The sequence below is a fragment of the Sipha flava genome, unplaced genomic scaffold, assembly GCF_003268045.1.
Source record: "Sipha flava isolate LNK unplaced genomic scaffold, YSA_version1 258_pilon_pilon, whole genome shotgun sequence".
Lineage (NCBI taxonomy): Eukaryota > Metazoa > Arthropoda > Insecta > Hemiptera > Aphididae > Sipha > Sipha flava.
In genome coordinates this window covers 262,460-276,222 of record NW_020272917.1, presented here as the reverse complement: position 1 = coordinate 276,222, position 13,763 = coordinate 262,460, and the positions used below count along the sequence as shown (strand labels likewise).

Sequence of the window (13,763 nt, the reverse complement as noted above, 5' to 3'; positions counted from 1 at the left end):
GACCATGACTTTAGGATGAGATTCAGACTTGGAAAAAATGTTGTTCGTAATTTATTAGTTAACACTTTATTTTCTAATGCGTGACGGTTTTGTAGATCATTTTTCAATAAAAGTTCTTTTTCATAAAATCTGAAATTTGTTTGTTTTTTGGATATGTTTTTTTGAGACATGTTGAAAAAAGAAGTGAATATAACTTATATCGAGCGAGAGTCAACACTCAACACGCAACAAAATTAATAATTATTGATTAGTAATTACATACAGTATTACAATAATGTGTCAATATCACCGAACGATTCCTTATCAATTTCATCATTGACCAATCATAATCAAATAAATATGTGTAACTTGTTCCATAATGAATAGTAACTACCTTCTATTAGTATAATTTTACTGCCGAAAACTTTATCTGTCAGATAGCTATCTGGAGAATAAAATTACATTGAAAAACCGGAATCACTTTATTTGAAAGATTATCCGCCAGATAAATTTATCCGACAGATACGTATCTAGCGAATAATTGAATGAATGAAAAAGCGGGCCTAAATTAATTAATTTTATTACTAGACAATTTATAATGATCTAGCTTAGAAGGATAAAAAAAATATTTAATTTAATGACTAATTTTGGTACCTTATATATAATCAGTGCTCAACTTTGCAAAATTAAAGATGGGGGCTCTGTTTACTTCTTTAAAAAAAGCATCCCTAAAAGTTGTTAAGATTTATAATTATGTTATGATAGTAGAGGGATGCTAAAATTTCTGAACATTGTTGGAGTATTCTGTACCCCCCCCCAAGTTGAATACTATATATATAACAGCAATTGAGAATTAAATAATGACAACCATAATGGTTTTATTTGGTCAAAAGTAGATGATGTATATTACGATATATCAGTGAATAAATTACAAAACATAACAAATGCTTGTAGATTAGGGAGAAATATTGACACAGTCTAACAATTTATTAATTTTTCTCTAAAATTTACAAAATCTATTTTTAAATAAAATAATACACAGTTAAGATACAGGTTTATTATCGATAGACATACTTATATGGTTGGTGACACTATTATTAATAATAAAAATAAACTATATAATAATAAAAAAAGAAAATAAATGAGAGAAATTAATATAGTGTCCAAGAGAGATATGTAAATTATTTATATAAATTGACACACCCGAATGGCTGAAAATGATAAAAAAAAATGTGATCTAACAGTATAATAAATTTAAGAAAAATGAAATGAAATTATTATTGTCATGGAAATAAAGTGTTTAATTTACGTTATGATGGTCCAACATTTGTACCTATCAGATGTCGTCACATCGGTCTAAGGTTTTTTTTTATGACAAATGGATAAGCAAAGTGCTACACTGCATATTGCAGGTTTGGTTGTTGTCAGAACAATAGCATGGCCAACAGCAGTTTTTTTAATAACTGCTACACAGGTTTGTATCAAAATAAATATGAATTAATAAAGCCCACTAGGTAAATACTCAATACTTAAGCAGCAAAAAATATACATATTTTTTTTTAGAGTAATGTTAGTGCATTTAACATGGACCAGGAAATTTGCATAACATACACAAGAAATTTCATTTCATTACCTTATAAGTACAAATATAAATGAAATAATAATAAAAAATTGATAATATTGTTTAAATTTGTTGTCCATAAAACAAATCCAATAGCATTATTTAGTAATAATATTTTAAATGTATAACTTATAGCTTTACTTATGTTATATTAAAACAGAATTACCAAACACCTTCTGATCTAACAGTTATATAAATATAAAATAATATCAAAGATATTTCCACTAAACAGTCTCTCTAATTATAAAAATTAATAGTAATTTTAATAGGTTTTTTATTCCAAGTATCAAGTTCAATTTATTAAAAATTAAAAATTTTTATTTTTCTTTTGGCACTATTTTTTCCTTATCTTTATCCTTAGCAGCAGCAGCAATTGTACTTGGTGTAATACCAGCAGCAGCAGCTATATTACCAATGCTACAGGTATCTCCGGTTTCTAATTGTTTTAAGAGGCGGAATAGAGCAGATGCTTCTCGTATTTGAATGAAATCAATACAAAAAGCTTGAACTTCAATAAATAATTCCTATAAGAGGTAAAAAAATTGAATTAACATAATTAGATATTTTAGTTATATATTAATAATTTACCTGCACGTTGATAATTTTGTTTCTAATAAGAGATTGCAAGAAAACACATACTAAACGAACAAGTCGATTTTGCATATACTGATCCTTTATAGTTTCACAAGCTACAATGCAATTTGATATGTACAAATGTACAAATTCAGTAGGCAGTTCAACAGTTGTTGTTAATCTAATACAACATACAAATATAATTAAACCATTAGTTTAATAAAAAAAAACAAAAAAATATAAACTGACCGATTTACTACTTCCATTGAATGTAAAGACATTTCCATATTGACTAGGACAGAGAAATAATCTGTTATACTATGGGACTGCATTAATTTTAGTAATACTTCAATAGCTATTAAAGGATTATTCTCAACTAAATCCGGTAACTTAAAAATAAAACATTTTGATTGATATTAACAATGAACAACAGTATTGTAGATATTGGTGTAACTATTATATTTATTATTAATACTATATTCATCTTACTTTACAAGGCGTGAGACCAATATGATAAACTAATTTTGGATCATTTACAAGTTCAGCTAATAGATGTTGCTGTTGCTGTAATGTTAATGGCGTTTTAAGAGCTTTAGTCATAAGTTCACGTGCTTCAGTAGCAGCACTAGTAGAAACACACATTGTTTTATCATACATGATTACGTGGCTGGTTCGGCTATCCTTGCTTATCCAAGCTATCTGTAAAAGTATTTTATTACAGTGAAATTAAAAAAAACTGATGATTAGGTCTCTGATTTTAAAACAAATGCTTTTTTTTTATATATGAGATAGAACTCTAATTTTTAAACATAAATTTATTTCATGTCTTTCTATTTCCAAATAAACCAATTTATTTTTGCTTTTTTTTTGTGTAAATGCTTTTTTTTTGCTTTTTTAGTTATTCCAACCATGGCATTTTTATACATATGTGTATATTAAATATACTATAGTAATAAAAATTTTTTTATTTAATTAATAACAAATTTGAAATCCCAGAATACGGACTAAATGGTTGTATTGGATTATTATTGTTTTCGGCTTAATTGTTAAATTTATTAAATGTATAGTTTATCAATCTGCAGACAATTAGTTCATTGACAAAATGTATAGATATTGTTTTAGATGCAGAAAATATGTTAAATTAAGCTAATGGAGATATTGCAATTGCAATTTCGGGTAAACTAAATCGCGTTCTTGTGAAAAACAAAGGTTGGAAACAATTACTAGACATTAATAATATACTGATAGCATTTAATCAAATGAAATTAACTATCATAGGTTAGATTTAAATAAACCTCTTGTATGAAATATGTACCGATAACTTCAGTAGATGTAAAGCATTCGTTTTCTTTGTATAAAAACATTCTGTCAGATAATAGAGACAGTTTCACTACTAAAAATCTTATAAAATACATAGTAGTCAATTATTTTTTAATTTAATTAATTTTTTTTAATCAATTTTATAACTAATTCATGTTAATTTTGTCATGCTTTTTTTTTGGTTTTTTTAAAAATAAATGTCCTTCATTTTTGCTTTTTTTTGTTATTTATTATGCTTTAAAATCCGAACCCTACTGATGACTATTTTTCATACTTACTTCATCTTTGCTAACATACAATGGAGGTACAAGTCGCATCATTTCTGGTTTGAAGTTGTGTGATACATAAGATTTAGGTCCACTTATAAGCATTTCTAAAACTTGTTTAGCTCCTTCCTTGGTTCTTTAATATATAAATATAATTATTAGTTGGGTTATTTTTAGACACTCATTATTTAATTTACTCAGTTTTTTGAGGATCAGGTATAATAACTGGAAGGGAACTTTTTGCTGTTCGAGGGAGATTTTTTCGACGATCCTTGATGGTATTAAGAATTGTTGCTGTATTAACTACAGGTTTGCTGGGATCACTGCGTGCTGTCAGTACTTGTTTAGCAGACTTTCGTAACAATTCTTTAGAATTTTGAGACATTATTAAATTGGAGAGAAATATTTTAACAGGCATAGTTAAAACTGGCAAATCACCAACATATTCATTTTTGCCAACTTTTTTGTGCTGTTAATAAAATTAAGTACAAATTTATTTATTAGCATATAATATAATTTATATGGACAATTTATCTTACCAAGAGATGCATAAAAACAGGTGCTAAAGGATTTGATGCAATTGGTTCATTACGGTATAGTTCATAACATAATATTATTGCAGCAAATTTTTGTGTTTGATTGAGCAGAAAATCAGAATGCTGAATCAACATGAGTAAAGTGCATCCAACTGAATATTAAATATATGATAGTGTATTGTTAATATTATTAATAATAATTTAATTCAATAAATATAAATTGATGAAATATTCATAATAATATAAGCCTGTAATATTAAGTAAAGATAATAAAGATCATTCAACTATAAATTTATATTTTATGCAATTCAGGATTTTTCATAATAATCAACAAAAACAATGTAATTACAATTACAGAAGTATTGTTGTAGAAGTTTATAAGAGAAAATAAATATTGATTTTTCTTATTAAAAGTTTTGAATTACAAACTTATCATTTCATAATAATTTAAAATGAAATATGATTACAATTCAATTTAAATATTTTTAAAGAGGTAATTCTAATGTAAGCATAAAATATATTATATTTATTATAATAACAGAAAATATTTAAAAAAAATCTAGTAAAGATTGAAGTTAAAATTATTATGAAATATTATTTTTATTCAATCATAATGTAATAATAAAATTAAATTTAATAATAAATCTACCTTTAAAATTATCTTCTCGCTTAAAATATTGATGTAATTGGGAAACAAGGTATTCAAGAGTTTGATTTTCCACAGTTTCTTCACTGAGAATGCTATAAAAATAATTTAAAAACGGTAGAAATGTATTTAAATTATACTATCTTTATTTGTTCATACCTCATAAGGGTAGACAGTTGGTTGACAGAGAGATACATTCTGTATGTGAGAAATAATCCTTTGATATTTGTATAACAGTTATTACAAGTAAATTACAAAGCGTAAATAAATAATATAATGAAGAAAACAAATTAAATTGCACTAATAAAACATAATTTAAACAATGGCTATACAATAATATAAATATTTGTTAGTTTACTGGTAATAACTGTGAATTGAAAAATATTAGTTATAAACACACCAAAATAAAAATTTGATAAAATGTGAACGGTAGTTGATAAACTGTGCTTACCAACATTATAAAAAAAAAGATTATTGCTAACCGAGTTGTAAGAAAAAAATATTACAAAGAGGATATAAACAAAAGTCTGAAATTTAAAATTGCTGCTCCTGATAAAAATGCTTGATTTTTAATCACGGCAAATTAGTTATCCTTTTTGTGTAGGAACGATGTTTAAATTAACATTTGAATATATATTTTTCTATACACAAACCAGGAACAGTGGTATCATTTTAGGGAGGAGGGAAGGGAGAAATTCGTGCTATTTAAAGTCAGCATATCCTGAAAATATAAATACGTCTTTTATAAAGTTATTGATATTTTGTAAATCAAAAAAAATGAGACGCGTAGGTACTATACGGGCACTTATGAACAAAGTACAAATCATTATATTTTTGGATTGGTTTCACGTCTTCCCTCCATGATAATCCGTGGTTTTTTACGACAAACAAATGTCATCAAACGTTGTGAAAATGTTTTTTTTCGTAACATGAATATATTAAAAAATTGTGTTTTGGAAAGTTTGCTTTGCAATTCATTTTTCTGCTTAATAAATCTGATTATTTCCCTATTCAGAAATACTGAGTGATGACTGATTTCAGATCATAAACATTTTGATGATTCTCTGTTTAATAAAATTATTATCTTTACGTAAATTCTAATTTTATATTTATCATTCTCATTATTAATTTTTTATATTAATGATAATTAAAAGTTAAATCATTCATGATATACGTGAAATGTGACAATAACAATATATTAATACCTAAATAGTCTTGAAGATAGCATTTTTATTTTCATTGAAGTTTTAATATAAATATTGTCAAAGACGTTGATTTTATTGTTTGATGAATATATTCTCTTATCTTTTTGCTAGTAGTTACCAGTTACCATTATTGAACAAAGTTCTTATCATTACTAATTTCTTATCATTTTAAATATACACAAATTGTTATTCATACATTTTAAATCAAAAAATTATTAAAATTTATACTTTTTTTACAAATTTCCACAAAATACTAATTCATTTTTACTAAACGATGTTTTTTGCATTTTTATTTACACCGCATGTCTCTTCTACCTAATGCAAACACAGCGCGTACTAAAATTATCCCGCCATTTCGAAATCTTGCCATTTTGGTATATTTATTATTAATATGGACACAATTTCAGAAGTCAAAAATTAAGCAAAATGCAATTTTACAAATTATCCTAGAATGCAAAGGTAAGTAAATATTTGTAACATTTTTATAAGTAATGAATATAAGACTAATTTTGCTAGAATAATTCGGTTTTGTGTTTAAATTCTTAATTTACATATTCATTATTTAATGTATTTTTATTTACAAACAAATATTATTAGTGGAATGTATTGTGGACTGCAATAGCACTTTTTCACGTTAATTATAGTTGTGTAAAACTTAAAAAAATATGTAAAAAAAGTATGTAAGGAAAATTTAGAAATCATGTTTATTTTAATCTCGTGATTTTTTTTTCTGATCAAATTTAGTATTATAATAAATAATAAGTGGCTTAATCAATAATTTCATGATCATGATGTTAATTTTCTTATCTTTTTTAAAATTTTACGAATTCCGGATTGTATATTGGATGCACCAAAATTCAAACCTAAATTCCAATTATATTGGAGATATCGATGTTTTTTTTTACAATAGTAAATTTTATATTTTCTCAGTAAATTTCTTAGTATTTGAAGGGAAAACTGAAAATAATGAATTTATGGAATAATACGAAATTGCGTTTTATTTTTAAAAAAAAAATAAATAATATTCATACCACAGTTATTATACTGTTTAAAAAATAATAGTAAGAAAGTTTAAAAATCTTTCTAGGATTTTTATTTAAAAATGTAAATGCTTATGAAGAATGAATTCAAAAATTGTAGATTACTGAATTTTAATGTATTTTTATTTAACTACAATCTGTTTGTAATGTTTATAATAAGAATGTGGGTTATTATGGAATAAGCAGTGGTTTTATTTGGGGAGGAATAAGCAACTTTTATATTTGTCACGGTTATTTTAAAGTGAGCATATCATCAAAATTTAATACGTCTTTTATAAAGCTATTGGCATGTAGTAAATCAGAAACATGAGGCGTGTACTATACAGTTATTTATGTACAATGTACAAATCATTATATTTTTGGGTTGGTAAGATATCTCCCTCCACACAAGTTAATCGGAGCTTTGGTAAAATGAGTCACAGAGTCGGAAATTTAATAAGAGCATACCGACTGTCCTACCCCAGAAAAAAAACTGAAATTACCCTATTGGGAATAAGACTCACTGTTATGGATATTAATTTATTTCTAAAATTTGTAAATATTTTTTCAAATGTCATTGCCCTTAAAAAAGCTGTACGTAAATGATGTTCAATAATAAAATAATATCATTTATCAGTGGGACGTAAGGGATTGATTGCTAGCGTTGTTATTATACAATGAATATAATTAATTTGATATATCCAAGACCTTAACCAATATTCTTTATATTTTGGCAATACAACGCAGAAAAGATTACCATAGTCCATATAGAATTGGTTCGTTAGTGTTTACAAGAGAAAACAATTTAAGGTAACTCGCTGTCCATTAAAATTATATTATCAATTTCTTATAGTATTTTATGCAGGATTTCTTCTTTTATGATACACGCAACATTTTCTGCGATTTATAAATAGTTTTATTTTATTTTCTGATTCGTATAACTTTATCGAGCATGCTTAAAATTGAATAGTTTTATTCGTGTACATTTTTTTACTCAAGAACGGTGTTTGATATTTTAAAATATATTATTACGTATGTAATAATGTTTGCATTTTAAATTTAATATTAAATTAAGCTTCACTTATAGAATGCATGCATATATGAATTTACTAAAACTACTTGTTTTAGTCTCGTTGCTTTAATTAATAATATATCTTCAATTAATTAAAATTTATATTTAAAAACTATTAAGAAAAAATGTAATCAAGATGTTTTATTTAGTTAAAATCATATTAAAAATAATATACATAAAATGTTTTTTTTTTTTAATCTGTAATCATAATATCTTAACTTATAATTTTTATCTAATCTTTTAAATTATTTATGCCAAATGTACTCCTAAATTATGCTTTATCTATGTTGACTACTATGGCAAAGTGTTAATATAATTTTCTTTTTTTTCTTTTTACAAATGTAACTGATCTCTTCTTTGAAACTTGAAACCGAGTTTGGTGACCTTGGTAGTAGTGCGTGAAGTGTCCAAAATCATTGGAGCCTGGAAGTATCAAAGACCTTGGGAGGGCGAGGGAGGAGTGATAGGGCGAGAGGAAGCGCGTCATTTCCCCGTTTGTAATAAGTTATACATGACGCTCGGTGTATATATTTGAAATGTCTTGCCAGGTGCAGAGCAGTACTGGCGCTGTCCATACCACCTGGCTTCTGTTTTTTCCACTGAGAGCACGGCACATTCTCACTTCTCCAGTAACTCACCCGTAAAACCTCTGGATCTATTCGTCCGTTACATAATAATACAGGCCAGTACACACTTATAAGTATAGGTATCCATACGTAAACCGTTTCATTGGTAACTTAAACTTTCTAAGAGCATGACCGTTTTAAATGGTCAAGTCATTTAGATAACGTAGAACTGAATAATATTATACTATATAGAGGTTTATCACGATTAATGAAAAATAGTATTAATTTTAAACGAAACAAATACAATCTTTATTTTAGTTTATGAAAATATAATTGTAGGCTGTATGTATAATGTTCTCAAGTGATTAAAATTAAAAGGTTAGGTTTGAATAATAATAATTAATTATATAGTGGTTTATAATTTAAACTAATTTTAACGTCCGATGAAAAATATTATCGCACAATAGAATATATATTGTAATGGGAATTTAAAAGTGTAAATATATATTTATTCTTTATACAAGGTGATCTATTGAAGTGACTACATTCTAATTTATCGAACATGTAAAGTTTAGGTAGTTAAATGATTTATCCTATATATATATATATATATATCTGTATTATACGATGATAATATATTCCCAATTTATGGTATAGTCACTATTTAATTGAATAATATAATTTTTATAATTTATAATTAGAGCGAAAATTTATTAAATGCTGGAAATTATTATCAATTTAAATAATTAAAAGTTAATCATAGTTTTAAAGTGCTTTTATTGCACTTTTAGAATTTAAAATTGTTATCCGTTACTTTTCCTAAGACTTTTAATTTAAGTTAATGTAATTTTATTTGTTATTATCATATTAAAAGATATTACATTCAATTAAGATAAAATTAAAGATCATCTTATTTCTGATTTAATACTTGAGCCCACAAATAATTTCGTGTCATTAATAATTTTTTTTTATTTTATTTTACACGTAGTTAACAACAATATTGCATCTACTGTATTCATAGAATATGAATCACACTAGGGTTTATCAATTATTCAATTTAAAATACGTCCATATAAAATACGTATGCCAAGACTCAAGTTTAATAACTTAATGGATATTTTAATTTCCGGCGTTAATATATTTTGTTCACTTAATAAAAAAGTGGGTCAAAAGTACGTTTTAAATCTAGCGTTCAACTGTTGTTACGAACTATTGACCCGTTAAATAAAAACTCCACGTGCATCATTTTATAAATTTTTTATAGTTAAAAATGTTGGTAACGTTAAAAAACAATCGTATGTAAATTTGTATAACTATATACTACATTTTAAAATAGATTTAGTTAAAATTAAAATTAAAATTAAAGTTTACATTATATTTAAAGCTAATTAAATAAGAAATTAATTATTTTGGTATTATTCTTACGTAATTGTAGTTTATTTTAAATAATATGTTTTCTTTAGGTTTTGTATAGTTTTGTATATTAATAATTGAGGTATTAAATTTAGCCTAAACATTATTTTGAACACACTAAATCGAAAATTCTGGTTTATTTTTTCAGTCTGTGAGCTTTTATTCATTATTTTTCAATATTTTGTTGGTTATCAAATTGTAAACTATTATTTATTTCCAATTTATTTATCTATAATATTCTAATAATAACTTAAAAAATGTAATGTTTTTTGTTTTTTAATTTTTAAAATTTATAAATTTAACGTATTACTTGTTACTTATAATACTTTTATAGTACAATTAGTTTAGAGTTCTCTGTATCATATAATTATTATTCATAATTTAACTAAATTTCTGTTTGCAAATAATTATCAATTTAATTTAAAGTCATATTTATTTATTATACTATTTAATTAACTGAATATAATTATAATTATAAGCACAAAATGCTGGTTCGATACCGGTTTCGAGTGAACATCTTTTGTGTGTCATAGTTATTAAAACTACTTTAAAAATAATTTTAATTCTATAAAACAAAATTAGTCATGTTATTTAATTATTAAAATCCTTCTTTACTTTATACTAACATATAATTCACGTAATTTTAGCAAAACATCCCTTAATATAAATATTAAAATTCCATTGCGTATACATTGTAGGATATCGGAATCAGTTTTATTGGTTTTAAATATTTTCAAGTTAATTATATGGATTTTAAAGGAGATAATATGTTATTTAAATTCATTATTATGTCTTTATTATTTTGTTACTAATACTTACCGTGTGATTTTTAATATGTTATAAAAATTTATGTTAAACGCCCATGTTTGCTAATAATTATTATTTATTCAAAAACTGTTAACATTATTATAAATATAATTATTGATCGCATCTACTGTTTAATTATTTTATATAAAACACAGATGAATTAAATTTTGCCTATGCATTACGCCCAAAAAACGGGGTTAATAAAAGATCCAATAGTGTTATTAAGGTAATATGTGATTAATGTTATATTTCAATTTATGTTTTATATTCAAAATATTGATTATATTTACTAAAATTTGATCAAAATTATAATACATTTGTAAAAATATAAAACTATGATTTAATAAATATATTTATATCTTATATCAAATAATTTCAATTTTAAAATTATAGCATTATGTAACTATCAAAATTTACTTAAAATAATTGAGGTTAATGCACTCTATTAATTTATTTGATATACTATTTACTATATAGAGTTTCTAGAATAATTTTTGATAATCTTTTTATCCTGTAAATCATATTCTTATTTTAATTTTAATTAGAAATTAGAAATAATTAGTGTTTAAACCCTTTTAATTAGTTATTTATGATTTATAAAGTACTTATATACATTTTCATCTTATTATCTTATTATCATGTTAACACATTTTATTAATATTGTCGTATGGTTTATAAGACTAAAATTATTCTTTATGTTATTTGAAATCTGTTGTAAACGAAAACCTCCCACAACATATGTTACGGTTTATGTTATTTTGAGTCAAATTCACCATTTAAAATTGTAAATGAAAAATGTTATGAAAAAAATATTATGCATCAGAAATTTGTAATATTGCACATTTTATGTAAGGTCACGTATTTTGTTTCAACTCCGTGAGCTGCGGTATATATGTCAAATAAACTACGTGTCTTTTACGTTTTAGTAGGAAAACATTTCTCGATATACTCATCTGTAGGCGTGGTTTCGGTAACATAATATACCGGCACTGGAAATTTTTATTTTCGTATGTATTGGTATATAAAGAAAATAATAATCGTTATGTTTTGTTCGTGAAGTACTCGGGTTCCTCAGTTTCCTGGTGCACAAAAACAAGGAAGCTGACGATCTCTGAAAATAAAAAGAACCCTATATCGATAGTGCAATGTCGTATGTTAGATTTGGGCGTGCTCAGTTTTACCAGGTGCTTGTATTTATGTATTATTCTAAATTCCAACAAGGGATTTTTTAAATATCACGTGCCCCGTTTAAATAGCTTTGGAATATTATTGAATGTTTCGAATGAACCGGTTTTTTCGGCGCCAGTTGTGTTTTTTTCATTATTTATATAAATTATGCACCGATATTGTAATAATTGTAATACCGATTTCGGTGTGTAAGGAATTTGTCACGCACGTGCTTACAGATTACCAGATCGGATTAAGGGTTCGAAGTAAATCGAGTTATTCTTTTGGTTTCGGCAAATTCTGAAAACTAAATAAGTAAGGTGTTTTATAAGTTTATTCGTTATTCGCTTTTAAATATACCGATTATTGTATTTTGTTTGCGAATGTAACTTGTGACCAAATTCTTTGTCAATGCATCACTTAACATTTGTTATCGTATTGTTCGGGTATCTCACTGTGTCAAAAATATTGTTTGTGGGGTTAATTATTTTTCTATTAATATTAATATCAACGATAGTCGGTCTTTATTTATCATCGTCGCAGATAAATAGTCGTTATAATAATATACATACATGATATTATTTATTATTTATTGATTTAAACTTTAAATTTCGAAGAAATAACAATACGAAAAACGTGTGATATGCAATACAAAGCGTGCTTATTGGATTTACATAACTAATTATGTAGGTCACGCATGCACTTAGTCACGTACTCGATAGTTTTTTCCCCAAAATGCTATCGTAATTTAATATTCAAACAATTTAAAATCTGTGTATCATTTTCGATACAGCAGGTAACGAAAAAAATCACGGTTTGTTCTATCTTTTTCATTGTTGGAACATCATGCCGTCGAATTGGAACAAATATTCTTACGTGACGTAAACATTTAATTTTTCACTATGCATTACTATTTTTATTATTGTTATTACTTCTGATATTTATTTTGTTTTTTAATGTCTTATACGCTTAAAATATTTTCTACAATATTAAAATTATTACTATTTATTAATTTTATTACAAATTAAATATTTAGCTTCAATAATAGAATTTTATTAGAATAAATAAGTATTTATACCAATAATACACATAAATATATTATTAGAATAAACTGTATAATAATAATGATAATAATTATTATAATTTTAACTAATTTTTTATAATATGGTATTTTTTTAAATATACCTATAAAACTTTGGCTGAGGACAAAATATAAATTACAAATAATAATTATTAGTTTACCTTTAATATAAATTTTATGGTTTGTTTACCTTTTTATTATAATGTAATATATATATATAGATTTAAGTATTAATGTACTTGAATTCTTTATAAGAAATGAATTACGAATGAACAATTTATATAAAATTATAATTTTTAATATTTTTTTTAAATACCTATTAATGCCTTCATAATAATATCCATAGTTTAAATTTAAAATAATAAGTACGCGTTAATAATTAATTTAAAATATGGAGCCGGTATTTATTAGAATTACATTCCAAAATGAATAATATAAATAATTGAAAATGGAAAAAAATATACGATTATGTGTGTAGTATTTATACCTGGG

At 24.7% G+C, this 13,763-nt stretch overlaps 2 protein-coding genes across 2 annotated transcripts in view; one reads left to right on the top strand and one right to left on the bottom strand.

The window, feature by feature from the left end:
- Positions 1-1,167: 1,167 nt before the first annotated feature.
- Positions 1,168-5,138, bottom strand: LOC112684819 (CCR4-NOT transcription complex subunit 11). The gene is made up of 9 exons (XM_025556513.1): positions 5,101-5,138; positions 4,945-5,036; positions 4,299-4,447; positions 3,957-4,228; positions 3,772-3,895; positions 2,663-2,872; positions 2,423-2,562; positions 2,189-2,354; positions 1,168-2,124 (listed from the first exon to the last, which is right to left on the bottom strand). Exons 1-9 carry the CDS (start codon positions 5,136-5,138, stop codon positions 1,918-1,920), a joined length of 1,398 nt encoding a protein of 465 aa, XP_025412298.1. The 3' UTR covers positions 1,168-1,917.
- Positions 5,139-6,343: 1,205 nt separating this feature from the next.
- The window catches only part of LOC112684855, a 50,011-nt gene continuing 42,591 nt past the window's right edge, over positions 6,344-13,763 (top strand). The window contains exon 1 of the mRNA XM_025556561.1: positions 6,344-6,605. Within this exon, the coding sequence (XP_025412346.1) occupies positions 6,449-6,605 (157 nt within the window). The 5' untranslated portion in view covers positions 6,344-6,448. The remainder of the gene's footprint in view (positions 6,606-13,763) is intronic.

What these genes read in the sequence shown, in the direction of transcription:
- LOC112684819 (XM_025556513.1), bottom strand. Translation starts at nt 5,138, where the DNA reads ATGTATCTCTCTGTCAACCAACTGTCTACCCTTATGAG. An exon ending in CAACTGTCTACCCTTATGAG is followed by an intron (nt 5,037 to 5,100) that starts GTATGAACAAAT and finishes TTATTTTTATAG; the next exon opens with CATTCTCAGTGAAGAAACTG. An exon ending in GCGAGAAGATAATTTTAAAG is followed by an intron (nt 4,448 to 4,944) that starts GTAGATTTATTA and finishes TTTAATATTCAG; the next exon opens with TTGGATGCACTTTACTCATG.